At 43.7% G+C, this 13724-nt stretch overlaps 2 protein-coding genes and 1 long non-coding RNA gene across 6 annotated transcripts in view; all 3 read left to right on the top strand.

Moving 5' to 3' along the window:
• The first annotated feature begins 328 nt into the window (after positions 1–328).
• LOC116219059 (serine-aspartate repeat-containing protein I-like) lies at positions 329–1783 on the top strand. The gene is made up of 2 exons (XM_031561983.2): positions 329–435; positions 1113–1783. The coding sequence occupies exons 1-2, from the start codon at positions 417–419 to the stop codon at positions 1781–1783; spliced, it is 690 nt and encodes a 229-aa protein (XP_031417843.2). The 5' UTR covers positions 329–416.
• An 83-nt stretch (positions 1784–1866) lies between these two features.
• On the top strand, positions 1867–2515 carry LOC116219305. Its single transcript, XR_004163148.1, has 3 exons — positions 1867–1996; positions 2199–2263; positions 2480–2515. It is a non-coding gene; the product is annotated as an uncharacterized LOC116219305 (long non-coding RNA).
• Positions 2516–5422: 2907 nt separating this feature from the next.
• The window catches only part of LOC105894420 (guanylate-binding protein 1-like), a 272853-nt gene continuing 264551 nt past the window's right edge, over positions 5423–13724 (top strand). The window contains exons 1-6 of one of the 4 annotated variants that reach the window (XM_042703589.1): positions 5423–5987; positions 6177–6255; positions 7057–7283; positions 7861–7938; positions 8446–8495; positions 8873–8982. In XM_042703589.1, coding sequence (XP_042559523.1) covers positions 7091–7283; positions 7861–7938; positions 8446–8495; positions 8873–8982 — 431 coding nt within the window. In that variant the 5' untranslated portion in view covers positions 5423–5987; positions 6177–6255; positions 7057–7090. The remainder of the gene's footprint in view (positions 5988–6176; positions 6256–7056; positions 7284–7860; positions 7939–8445; positions 8496–8872; positions 8983–13724) is intronic. The other 3 variants (XM_031562373.2, XM_042703587.1, XM_042703588.1) reach the window with 3 other exon arrangements.

Here is a 13724-nt window from a genome sequence, read left to right as displayed (position 1 = left end):
ACAGCTATAACTAGGCAACCAGGAAACACCATTTGTTGCATAGCCTAAAGCAAAGTTTAAAATAAAAGGCGTTCTTGGGTTCAAAGTGATCACTTGCGGATGATGTTAAATGGCTTTTTTTCACCTCTTTTTCTCTCAATCATTCCTTCTTTTCGTTTCTTCCCTCTGTCTGACCTTTTTTGTTCAATGTATCACTCTGCCACTTCCCTCTTTCTTTCTTTTATCTCTCTTCCCCTCTGACCCTCCCCCCTCTCCATCTCTCATTTTCCATCTCTTTTTTCTGCTCCCTCTCTCCCTGTCTCTCTTTCCCTCTCTCCATTTCTGCCTTTGTTCTCTATCCCTCTCTCTCTTCACCAGGTCTGCCTGGGAATGGTGGGGTCAAAGTTGACATCACTGCTCACTCTTTGAGTGAAGGAATGCCACAGCAAGGAGGGGGTAATGACCTACTGTCAGACATTTCATATTTGGATCCAATGGCATATTAACTGTGATACACACATGAATATTAAATAAACCTTGGTGAATTTATGGTGTTAAGTATTTCACCGTAATTTTCTGACTGTTAGCCACGGTTTATACATTGATTTTGTTAATTGCTGCTGCCCTGCGTTCAATATCCGGGTGTGGCCTATACATGGACGTTTTTTTTCCCCACATGGTAGTTAGTAATGTGCACACGGTAACTCTTCCAGGTAAAGGGTGAATAGATCTCTCTCTCTCTCTCCCTCTTTCACATACAAATCCCATGAATGCATCAGATAAAGAGAACATGGGATAGACACAAAAAAATCCATTCACACTCAGTCCTTCGAAAAGATAAAGTAACAGTGTTGTGTATTCCCACTTGACTGCGTTTAACATGCAGTGGGCGGGCAGAATGGGAAGGGAGGGGAGAGCATCAGAAACATGGCAGATTCATTCATACACGTATCAGGATAAGCATGCTAGCATACATGTGGAAAATATACTGTATATAATCCATACAAACATATAGATGGTATATACATGATAGATACAAACATAAAGATGGTATATACAATAGGACAGTCTATCGCCAAATCCCCTCTCACGTGACCCTTTCCATTCTCCCAACCACCCCTTCTTACCCGCAGGACCCAGCGTCAGCAATCCCATCGTGAATGCTGTGCCGGCCAAGGAGAAGCCCCCCAAGACGAAGAAGCCGGCTGCTAAGGAACCCGCAGAGATGCCCGCAACTGCGGAGAAGCCTCTCAAGACGAAGAAGCCGGCTGCTAAGGAACCCGCAGAGATGCCCGAAACTGCGGAGAAGCCTCTCAAGACGAAGAAGCCGGCTGCTAAGGAACCCGCAGAGATGCCCGCAACTGCGGAGAAGCCTCTCAAGACGAAGAAGCCGGCTGCTAAGGAACCCGCAGAGATGCCCGAAACTGCGGAGAAGCCTCTCAAGACGAAGAAGCCGGCTGCTAAGGAACCCGCAGAGATGCCCGCGGCTGCGGCGAAGCCTCCCAAGACGAAGAAGCCGGCTGCTAAGGAACCCGCAGAGATGCCCGCAACTGCGGAGAAGCCCCCCAAGACGAAGAAGCCGGCTGCTAAGAAATCCGCAGAGATGCCCGCAACTGCGGAGAAGCCCCCCAAGACGAAGAAGCCGGCTGCTAAGGAATCCGCAGAGATGCCCGCAACTGCGGAGAAGCCCCCCAAGACGAAGAAGCCGGCTGCTAAGGAATCCGCAGAGATGCCCGAAACTGCGGAGAAGCCCCCCAAGACGAAGAAGCCGGCTGCTAAGGAACCCGCAGAGATGCCCGTGTAACGAAGTTAAAAATGTATTATTTTGGTTGCATTTATTTAATGAAATGTAACCACATTCTGATTTGATTCTGTCTTTCTTTTCTGTCTTGTATATATTAAATGTTGATGATTAAACACACTGAGTACTAATCTGTACTGCCCCTTTAAGAGAATTAGCTTAGTACGTTGGAAACCCGGTTTAGTCTTCAGTCTGCGGTTGCTGAGCTGAAGACAGGTATGCTTCTTCCCATGTCTAGCAAATTAAACAAATTTATAAGTATTAAACAAATATATATTAGATATAATGTTGTCATAAGGGGGTTAATACAAGAAAATAGTTAACATGCAATTTGTCATTCTGATATTGTGATATTGAATACATATATTTAGTTTTGTATGAAGCCATGAGGTCTTTAGCATATGTTTTCCTTTGCTAGTAGGCTAGTATCCAGCGAATAAGAAGACTGCATGTTAACTGTCTCGTGTGTATTGATCTGTACAGGTACGTTGAATTCAGTGTATGTTAATTGTCATGTATTGTTTCCTGTATTGTTGTTCGAATGTGTAAAGTTGTAATGTTAGATTTGATGTGCTTTCACATAAGGTTCATTGTGGTAAAATGATTCAGTCTGCGGTTGCTGAGCTGAAGACAGTAGGCTAGTATCCAGCGAATAAGAAGACTGCATGTTGACTGTCTCGTGTGTATTGATCTGTACAGGAATAAATACGCAAACCATCAGTTCGTGGCCGTTTCTTGTTCAGCAAAGCAGACAAATAGAACACAACGCAGAAGAACCCGTTACACCCGCAACTGCGGAGAAGCCTCCCAAGAGGAAGAAGCCGGCTGCTAAGGAACCCGTAGAGATGCCCAAGAGGAAGAAGCCGGCTGCTAAGGAACCCGTAGAGATGCCCAAGACGAAGAAGCCGGCTGCTAAGGAACCCACAGAGATGCCCACGGCTGCTGAGAAGTCGGCGAACTCGGCCGCGAAGAACAAGCAGAGAAACCATGACATTTTGATCAAAGAGCTCTAGTCATGGTTTTTTTTCTGTTTGTTTTTCTGATGTTCAAGTATGTGGCTCTGTAAACGACCATTCAGATAGCTAAGTTTTAACTAGCAATCTATCTAGCAATAGCAAGATAATCTATTGGTAACTTTAGTCTTTTAGGTTAGGTACTCTCAGCCCTGCTAGCTAACGGTCACATTAAAGGCAATGACTGTAGACTACAGTCACTAAATAGAGTCGATGGTTAAAGGTGGTGTTGCGGCGAGACAGCGTCTCACTCAACCTTTTCTTTCAATCAGAAGACCGGAGACTGGATGTAGAAATCTGGAGTTTTATTGTAATCGATAAGCAACAATAAGGAGAGGCCCATGGATCATCTCATTGTGTGAACGTTCTGCATGCCTTTTTAAGGCCCATATCGTCGTGTGTTTGGCTGTTTGCCAAAACCAATCAGAATGAACTATTCCCTCCTCACCGGGGGTTTCTTGGAATGTGCCTGTGTCGGGACTTTAGTGCTGACTATAACATCAATGAATCATGTCAATAGCTAAGTTACTGCTTCCCGCCTGGTCTGCCTTTCCTAAAATGAGACTTTCATACTGATGAGTTAATCCATGTTCATCTTAACATAAAAAATATCCCACGGTGGATTTGTGGGAAATTTCGTTTGGTATCTTAGTCAGTTCCGTTGATTTATCATGCTAGCTTTCTGAACTCTCTTTGCAACCTTTGCCTTTTTATTCTTTTAGATTGTGTGACTGAAGTCCCAGTTTGACCTCTAACACTATAGTTGTCTTCTAAGGCATTAATTCATCAGATATCTCTTACCTGCAGTTTCTTATAGAAACTATCATTTTAACTAGATTTAATAAAACCCTTGTTTGTAGTTTTATGGAGCATGATTCAATAGCCAACTCTCTTTTCCACAGCTGTTGCCTAGTCTTATACAGCATCTCAGTTATGGAAACAACATGGACTTTGCAAAACTTTGGGTTGTCTCATAATCAAATGTAGCTAGTCCATGTAAAGACACCCATTTCATTCGAGTACAATGTATATGACCTACTCCTGCAGCCACCCACACTGTTCCTGCTTTGGCATCTTCAGCAGTTTAACAGTGGAACTGCATCAGGCAGGTTATGACAAACAGTGGAACTGCAACAGGCAGGTTATGGCAAACAGCAACATCCATTTTATGGAGCCATTACCTTCCTACCTATCCAGCCTATCTAGGTTTCTAAAAATGTATATATATATTTTAAATTATATGAAAGGTATTATAAATGTTCCAATGCAGTTTTAGTGATACGATTAGTGATTGTGGCCCTCAGAATTCCGACTGAATTATTAATTTTCACATAATAGGCCTGATTTTTAAACACTGCTTCCTCACCTTGAAGCTTTACTTAAAGCTACAAGCCTTATATCCGGTGATGAGAGTGAGACAGATGAAGAGGTGTTCAAGCCTTATCTCCAGTGATGAGAGTGAGACAGATGAAGAGGTGGTCAAGCCTTATCTCCAGTGATGCGAGTAAGACAGGTGAAGAGGTGGTCAAGCCTTATGTCCAGTGATGAGAGTGAGACAGATGAAGAGGTGGTCAAGCCTTATCTCCAGTGATGAGAGTGAGACAGGTGAAGAGGTGGTCAAGCCTTATATCCGGTGATGAGAGTGAGAGATGAAAAGGTGGAAGTGAAGTCAAGCTGGTGGAGGCCTACAGATCCACATGTGGGGGATGTCAAAAAGATGAAAAAGATGATCAGAGCTTTTACAAAGGGACTATGAGAAAATAAAAAAAGCTATGAGAATATGAACAAAATAGTCTTTTGTCATGTTTCATAACGTTATTGTAATAAACAGTTGCATAAGCAGGCGTTTAACTTCACACAGCAGGACTACATCTACATATATGTATTGCTACATTTGTTTGAAAGCAACCGATGAGGTAAGTCTGAATGGCAGAAGGTACAAAGGAAAATAATAAGTGTGTTTGAAGGAGTAGATAGAGGCTATACTCATCTGATGTCTTATAGCCCATGTAGAGATTATACCCGTAATTAGTTCCTATATACGGAGAAGTTTTGATCTGTCTATGCTAGATCCGTCTTCTAAAAGGAGTTTCTAATTCTGATTGGCTGAATGAGGCTGTCAAATACAGGAAAATAGGAGGAGTCAAATCTCTATGAAAGAGTTTGCAACTACCTCATAGGTGTGCTTTTGCAGAACTCACCAGATTTGAATTAAATCATCCATAGACCACCTGTTCAGGAATGAATGTCTCATTCAGCTAGTTTCACCACCTGTTACTTTGAAATTATTTGGGAAGTTTTGTTCTCCACGAAAATCGAATGAAATGTTTTGGCGACATGATAAAGGAACATATTATATACATTGGACAGTGTAGTTTATTACAAGGTAGCTGAGGACATCTAGTGGCGGTTATCAGAAATTGCCAGTTCATGCAACTGCAATCAGGCCTATTCTTTCACCTGCCATTTAAAGTAGCACTATGCAACAATTTGACACTTTTTGCGGTATGGTTTTACAGGCATCTAGTTTTTGGTACCATCCTCAAATTCATTTTGATAGCATATGGTCATGTGAATGACAGATAAACACCTGTGTCTTTCCCACTACTGGCCATCCAGGATATGCCCTATGTAGTTCAGTGTTCCGGACTGGAACACCCTTGCCGCTCAGACTTGTGTCAAAGGTGCCTGTTTCATTAACTTTAAGTGTAGCCCAACTTTGACTTTACTTTTGCTTAACAGTAAGATGAGCCTACACTTTAAAGCTTTGATTTTGACATTTAGTGTTGTCCCTGTGTGTAGCTTATGTTTATGGGGGCTTTGGGTTGCAGGTTTGGTGATTTTTCAGCGGATGTTCAGTATCTCTCTCCATAACTTTTATCTTCTGCAGAGACAAATTCATATCGTCATAATGCTTACTCTCCTGGTTTTGGACGTACTATCAATAATCAAACAACGCCCAGGCAGCACACCAATCCCGGTGCATGCGCAATAGGCACGGCTGCTCGCAAGTGAAAGTAAAACGGTCGGGGTTTCCGAGAAGTCAGGTCGCTTAATGTAATAATATTTTGAGGTCTGCACTATATCCGAAGGCGTCCTGCCTATAATATCCTAAACGGGGGTGGAGGTTTCGCTCTGACTGAGTGTTCTGCTGTGTTCTCCGTGTCGTTCGTTGCTCAGGCTGTATCAAAGACGTAAGTTAACGCAACCAAACTGTGAAGTTAACCTACAGGCTTTAGGTCTATATGCCCATGGGGTAGCTAAGTTATATCGTGGAAAAGGAGAGAAGGGTTCCTAATATATTAACGTCGTTCGTGATTGTGTATCATCACTTTGTATGTTAGAAATGTGTGTGTTGACAGTAACGATGCGTTTTCGTTAAGGGTTTGCACCGATCTGAACATTCTTCGACGACTTGACAGCAATAGTCTGAATCTTCCGTCAGCAAGTTCTTCACCAAAAGTAGGTTGCAATTTTATTAACACATAGGGTCAACGGGTTTTCAACCTCTATTCATTTTTGCCGGCGTGGTTACTTGCTTTGGCTTGTGTAAACAGTCCTCAAGGATTAAACAAAGTGAGTAACCTACACAACTATACTGGTTAATTTGTTTAAAGTTTGCATTATTAAACAATTACAACAATCGGCCCCTAAATTAGAGAAATTAGGTATTATGTCCTGGTGAAAAAACACTGTTCAGTTGACACCGTCGGCAGCAGGCTAGTTTAGCTGGTGACTAGCAGTAAAACATTAACCAGAAACTTTTAAACTCATCCAGTTTAATCCACACATGAATACAGTTTATCCAGTTTAAATGTCATGCCATATAGCCCAGGCTATTTCACTGTGCTCTATTTGGCACATTACCTCCTCTTAATGCTGCTTCCAGCGGTTAATCCACAAAGGAATACTTGTGAAATAGTTCACTGACACGTACATTACACTGTGCTCTACCTCGGCGCATTGTACTTTCCAGCGGTGTAGATGGTAGTTTTCTCAGTAGCGACACCCACCGTTTAGGAGGCTGCAGTGACTCACACCCATGAAAGGTTTTGTGCATGAGAGCTTACAATCAGACATGTCGTGTACTCTCTGAGCACATTTATTGCAGGAAGATATTTCCACAGATGTAGTCCTCCGTGTTATTTCCCCCCTTAGGTAGCCCTGCCTAACCCCTAAACTCTGTTGGTGAAAAAACAATAAATAAAATGATGGAAGAACAAAAAAATATATAATTGAATCAAGATTTGTGTGTGGTGCTAGTTTTGTAGGTTGTCCTGCCATCTTACAACCAGCCATGTCTGGAGGTCCACCCCGCATGCCAGCACCTGTGTGCTTGATTGAGAATGCAGAGGGGGGACTGCGGACGGTGGAATCGGCTCTGGACATCCTCAGGGGGATCCAGCAGCCTGTGGTGGTTGTGGCTGTGGTGGGGTTGTACCGCACTGGCAAGTCTTACCTCATGAATCGGCTAGCTGGGCAACAGTCAGGTAAACCACGCACGTACACTTACACACACACACACACACACACTCAAATTAATACACACTCAAAGAGGCTACAAGGCATATAGACATAGGCACATAGGCTACAAGCTTACACACAATCACACACACCCACTCACACACACAAACGCACACACATACCCCTAAGGTCACGAATGCATCCTAACTTACAAAAAACACCCACACTTATATGCATGTAAACATTTCCTCTGTGATCTGTATATAGTGCCTCCACATTCCGGTAATAATTTCAAAATAATTCAAATCCATCGGTTTGTGGGCCCTTCTTCTTCTTCTTCTTTTTCTTTTTCTTTTTCTTTTTCTTTTTCTTTTTCTTTTTCTTTTTCTTTTTCTTTTTCTTCTTCTTCTTCTTCTTCTTCTTCTTCTTCTTCTTCTTCTTCTTCGCCTTCTCACTCCATAGTGGAGCATAGGCCATCAATGTGGCCCCAATGATCCATAAACAAAATCAAACACACCATCACAGTAGGGCCAAGCGCCTTTGTTGCTCTGACAACATTGTTAATGTTTGTTAATGTTTTCAAATATAAGTTGTTTATTTCAGGCTTTGCTCTGGGCAGCACCATTGAGTCTAAGACCAAAGGCATCTGGATGTGGTGTGTGCCTCACCCCTCTAAACCTGGTGAGCAAATCTATTAATGAATTAAATGTATTTATTTATTTATGTATTTATTTGTTTGTTTGTTTGTTTGTTTGTATGTTGTGCATTGGTAATTACATTTTCTTGGACTTTTCTAATAATTATATTGCACTTTATTGAAAAAAGATTATTGTGTACCCAACCATAGTACTAAAGCATATTTGTCAGCGTGACATTACTGTGGTCCTCCATGGAAACTTTGTGACAGTACACACACGCCCAATTCACTCATCTACATCAGAATCGCCTGTCTCCAACAGAAGTGAATAGAATACAGAGCTTCGCTTCGCTGGCATGACAATACCGTGACTGTTCCTGTGTGTCTGGAGGAGGAGTGTCGTAAACATGGTTAATAGAGCACTCTAGAATCTTAAGTGGAGAGCCACTGTGTGACTATAGTTACTATGGTTACTGTTGTTACTATGGTGACCATATGTAACACAGGAAGTGAAGGCTGTGTCAGTGACAATGGGATGACCTCTGTTTCAGGACATACGCTGTTGCTGCTAGACACTGAAGGACTGGGTGATGTCGACAAGGTGAGGACACCAACGTTGCACTATTTACATACTGTAATACTCATACGCTGTTTACTGCAGTGGTAGGAAGAAGTTAAACTGAATCCTGACTGGTTTAAAATACAATTCTGAGCCCAGGGAATGTTTGGTTGATAATCCAGTGTATGTTTCAATCATATATATGTTGGCAAACGAAAAAAAACCTTTTTGCTCATTGTCATGTATGGAAGCAGAGAGAAAGACATTTCAGAATGCTGTCCTCAGCAACATTATTCAAGCGTATTATGCGCAAATACTGTAAAGAGCAGACAACAATGTGGATTTTCTCCCTGTATAAATGAATGAATGTACAACAAGCTAAATGCCCCTCATTAAAATGACATAATATCTCATCGTAGGGCGACTCGAAGAACGATGCCTGGGTCTTCTGTCTGGGTGTGCTGCTCAGTAGCACCCTGGTGTACAACAGCAGAGGCACCATCGACAACCAGGCTCTAGAGAAACTCCAGTATCCTGTCCGTCTCTCTCTCACACACACACACACACACACTTTCCCTTTCCCTCGTAGCACAAAAACAGTGATGGCGATATCATCAACAGATAGATGTTAATTGCTGAACTATTGACTAACTTCCAATAATTTAAAATAAGAATAAGTATGCAAAAGCCGAATAGTAACATTAATTCTTTAACTAAATTACTCAGAGGGTTGACGGCAGCTTTGGCAACATTCCTCATGTTTCTTAGGTTATGAGTCTCAGCTGACCGTTGTACTGACTGAGTACAATGGGGTCGGATCTGTGTCTTCATGGTAGGTAGGGTGACTATTTTCTTAAATAATAATAAATACCTCCCAGCATTTCTCCTTTAGCCTAAATAAATCTGAAAACGTTCATATCTCTCATGCTTGGTTGTGCTGCAGTAACCTCAGAGCTAGTAAGTGTTGTGTCCGAAATACCACTCTCACTCACTCATAAGTCTCAGACTTATAAACAAGAGTCAGGAGGCTGGATGTGTAGATCTGAAGTTTATTGCTGTCGCCCCGTCCAGCAATGGAGGTGGTTCATGAAGCATCTCGGTGTGTGTGTGTGTGTGTGTGCTGTGTGTGTGTGTGTGTGTGTGTGTGTGTGTGTGTGTGTGTGTGTGTGTGTGTGTGTGTGTGTGTGCTGTGTGTGTGTGTGTGTGTGTGTGTGTGTGTGTGTGTGTGTGTGTGTGTGTGCTAGTTTATACGTGAAACAGTAAGACAGTTGTGGGAGCACAGTACACTACTGAGCTACTGGGTTGTTGTACCCCAGGAATAACCTGGTTGACGCGCTTAGATCTTTTAGAGGTGATTACCGTCAGCGAGATAAAGTCCATACACGCATTGCGTTCGTTTAAACAGTTCTCCATTTATTGTCCATTAAAATGCAGAGCACCGACATGTTACTTAAACCTTCGCGGTATAGCGGTCAAAACCATTTGCCCTTCCGGGGTCAACACCTAACCACAACAGTAGGCTTCCTACCTATATGCCCAAAAACACCTGTGCAATGCACAGCAACACCCAGTGTACAAACAGGGACATTACACATTGCGTGACAACACATTTTGGCTGTAGCAACCCATTTGGCTGCTACATACCGGCCCCTAATTGTTAATGGCAGGCAGGCAGACATAACAATTCAATGAACAAAACAAACAAACATGTTGCAATAAACCCAAACATGATAGGACTTAATAATTCAAACCTCATGCACTAAACACAGCTTTGTTACTGGTCTTTCAATTACGTTAGATTTAGTTTGTAGTCTTACAGAACGTACATGGCCCTTTTTATCTGGAAAGACCTCAAGAATTTTGCCCAATGGCCAGGAACCTCGAGGGGCTGAAGAGTCCATCACCACTACAATGTCGCCCCTGCTCAAACTTCTTTTCTTCTGGTTCCATTTTTGCCTCTCTTGGAGTAAGGGCAAGTACTCTCGCACCCATCGCTTCCAGAAAAGATCTGAGATGTACTGAATCTGTCTCCATCGTCTTTTCATGTATTGGTCATGAGGCCTGAAAACTCCAGGTGGCAAGGCTGGTTTTCCCTTTAGAAGTAGAAGATGATTAGGAGTGAGCGGCTCCAAGTCGTTCGGATCATTGGAGAGCTGGGTAATTGGGCGATCATTGAGAATGGCCTCCACTTCACAAAGCACTGTATGCAGCCCATCGTCATCTAGTGTTTGCTGGCGCAGAACAGAGCTGAGGACCCTTCTCACTAGCCGGATCATCCGCTCCCAGACACCACCATGATGAGAGCCTGCTGGTGGATTGAAGCTCCAATGAATTCTGACCTGAGAAAGGGCTCCTTGAATCTGGTCGTGGTTTAAAGCAGCAACAGCCTCCCTCAGTTCTCGTTCTGCCCCAATGAAGTTGGTGCCATTGTCAGACCTCAGTTGTACCACTTGGCCTCTCCTGCTGATGAAACGGCGCATGGCATTAATGCAAGCATCTGTTTCTAAAGACACCGCTACCTCCAAGTGGACAGCCCTGCTTGCCATACAGGTAAATATGACTCCGTAGCGCTTACAGGTTGATCTTCCCCTCTTCACTTCGACGGGACCGAAGTAATCCACTCCTGTATTGGTGAAGGGTGGTAGGTCAGGGAGGACTCTCACCTTTGGAAGGTCAGCCATCTTCTGTTCTATAGCTCTTCCATTATAGCGCCTACAGAACCCGCACTCACTGATGACCTTCCGTACAGCCGAGTTGGCATTGGTAATCCAAAACTTCTTCCTTACAGCAGATAGTGTATGACTGCGTCCACTATGACCCAGATTTTGATGAACATGCTTGAGAATGAGTGAAGAGACATTCTGATCTTTTGAAAGGATGAGTGGATGTTTAACCTCCTCAGGCATTGCTCCCTTACTCAATCTCCCTCCAACTCTTAAGAGCCCATCATTCAGGACTGGATCAAGCCTGTATATGGAACTCTGGCGACTCACTGTTGCTTTGCACGAGGTAAGGGCCGCAATCTCCTCACTGAATCTCAGTTGTTGGCAGTAGCGAATGATTGCCATTTCTGCTTCTGATAACTCGTCTACTGTAAGAATGCAACTGGCCGAGGTAACTTTGGCTTTTGGAGTTGTGACTTGCGTTGCACTGGGGTGACCTGTGGTCTTCAGATTGTCTGCCTTTACAGCCTCCAACTGCCTTTTGAGGCGACTTTGTTTCAGCAATATAGCTTTTAATCTGAGGAACCAAGCAACCGTTGTTTTAAGGCGCCTCCAATCAGAGAAGTAGCCAATCAGCTGTCTAGCAGGACTGGGGTTATTATCCACCTTAATGGCATTTATGGTCACCTGCCGTCTAACCTCTGGATCATTGGCGTCCACTAACGTGTCTAGTGCTAAGTTGGGCCAATTCTTCTCACCTTTCCAAAGAAATGCAGGCCCTTCCAGCCACCTGTCGTTCTTCAGTAGATCAGCAACTTTCAACCCTCTTGATGCCTCATCTGCTGGATTGTCTTTGGTGCGAACATGCCGCCACTGCAATGGCTCAGATGCTTCTCTTATGGTTGAGATTCGATTTGCCACGAATGTCTGAAAACGCCGGTCTTCATTGTGTATATACTTCAACACTGCAGTGCTGTCCGTCCAAAAGATTGAACCATCAAGCTGGAGTTTAAGCTCTGCCCTTAACATCAAGTCCACTCTGACGGCAAGGACCGCTGCAGTCAACTCCAACCGGGGGATGGTAACAGCCTTCAGTGGAGTCACTCGAGCCTTGCCAAGAAGAAAGGCAACCTGAATGTCACCGCATTTGTTTAACATGCGAATATATGTTGCAGTTCCATACCCGCCTTCACTGGCGTCTGCAAAATGGTGTAGCTGAGCATGTTCGATCATACCAAACCCTTCGGGCTTGATACACCTGGTCACACTGAATACTGCCAGCAGGTCCAAGTCTTTCAGCCACTCTTTCCACTGATGTAGGATGTCATGTGGTAGGTCGTCATCCCAACCGTATTTCCTCCTACAGAGTTCCTGCTGCATCATTTTAGCCTGTAGAGTGACTGGTGCCAGGAAACCCAGGGGATCATACACTGAGCTGGTAAGTGACAACATACCACGTCTTGTAAGGGGCTGTGGTTTCATCTCCATTTTAAATTTGAAGAAGTCTGTCTCTACACACCACTGCAACCCTAAAGCTCTTTCCACTGGTAACTGGTCACGGTCCAGGTCCAGCGCTTTTATATCTTGAGCCCTCTGATCAGCTGCAATGGCCTGCAAAACACTGCGACTGTTGCTAATCCATTTTTCCAGGACAAAACCCCCTTTTGCACATAAAGCAGTGAGCTCTTCAATCATATGGATGGCCTTTTGTGCTGTAGCTGAACTTTTTAAGCAATCATCCACATAGAAGTTGTATTTAACAGCTTGTAGCACTTCGGCTGAACACTGGGATTGGTTGTCATCTGCAGTTTTTCTTAGGGCGTAAGACGCGCAACTGGGAGAGGAAACGGCGCCAAAGAGATGTACGGTCATTCGATACTCCAGGAGGTCTTTAGTGGTATCCCCATTTGGCCACCAGAGAAAGCGAAGGAAATCCTGATCTTCCTTAGCAACTCTGACCTGGTGAAACATGGCTTGAATGTCTCCCATGAATGCCACGGGCTCCTCTCTGAAGCGAGTAAGCACTCCTAACAATGAACTGGTGAGATTGGGACCCTGCAGGAGCTGACCATTCAGACACACTCCTTGGAAGGGGGCCCCACAGTCGAACACTACCCGAAGGCCACCCTTTCTTGGATGGTGGACCCCATGATGTGGGATGTACCACACCTTCCCACTCTCACCAGACAATTGTTGCCATGGTACTTGCTCAGCATAGTTCTTTCTGAAGAGCTTGTTCATGTATTCGGCATATTCTGTGTGGAAGCCTTTGTTGTTCAGAAACCTTTTCTTTAAGCCCTGAATCCTTTGCTTGGCTATCGCAAAGTTATTAGGTAAAAATACCTCTTTCTTCTTAAAAGGCAATTTCAGGCAATAACTCCCGTTCTGGAGAACAGCTGATTGTTCTGCTATTTCCAGGAAACTGTGGTCTTCTCTTGACATTTCCTTCTCTTCTCTGAAGTTTTCATTAAAATCATGGTTGTACTGATCAGTCAGCAATTTTTCCAATTTACAAATTGAAATCCTGTTCACTGTAGCAGAGGGCAGTTGTCGCTCCAAGGGTTCGTCGTGTTTAGTCAAGGGACCATTGATGGCCCATCCGAGCAAC

Source organism: Clupea harengus, chromosome 24 (assembly GCF_900700415.2).
Source record: "Clupea harengus chromosome 24, Ch_v2.0.2, whole genome shotgun sequence".
NCBI lineage: Eukaryota > Metazoa > Chordata > Actinopteri > Clupeiformes > Clupeidae > Clupea > Clupea harengus.
Note: the sequence above shows the minus strand (reverse complement) of the source record. Positions and strands in the feature narration are given on the sequence as shown.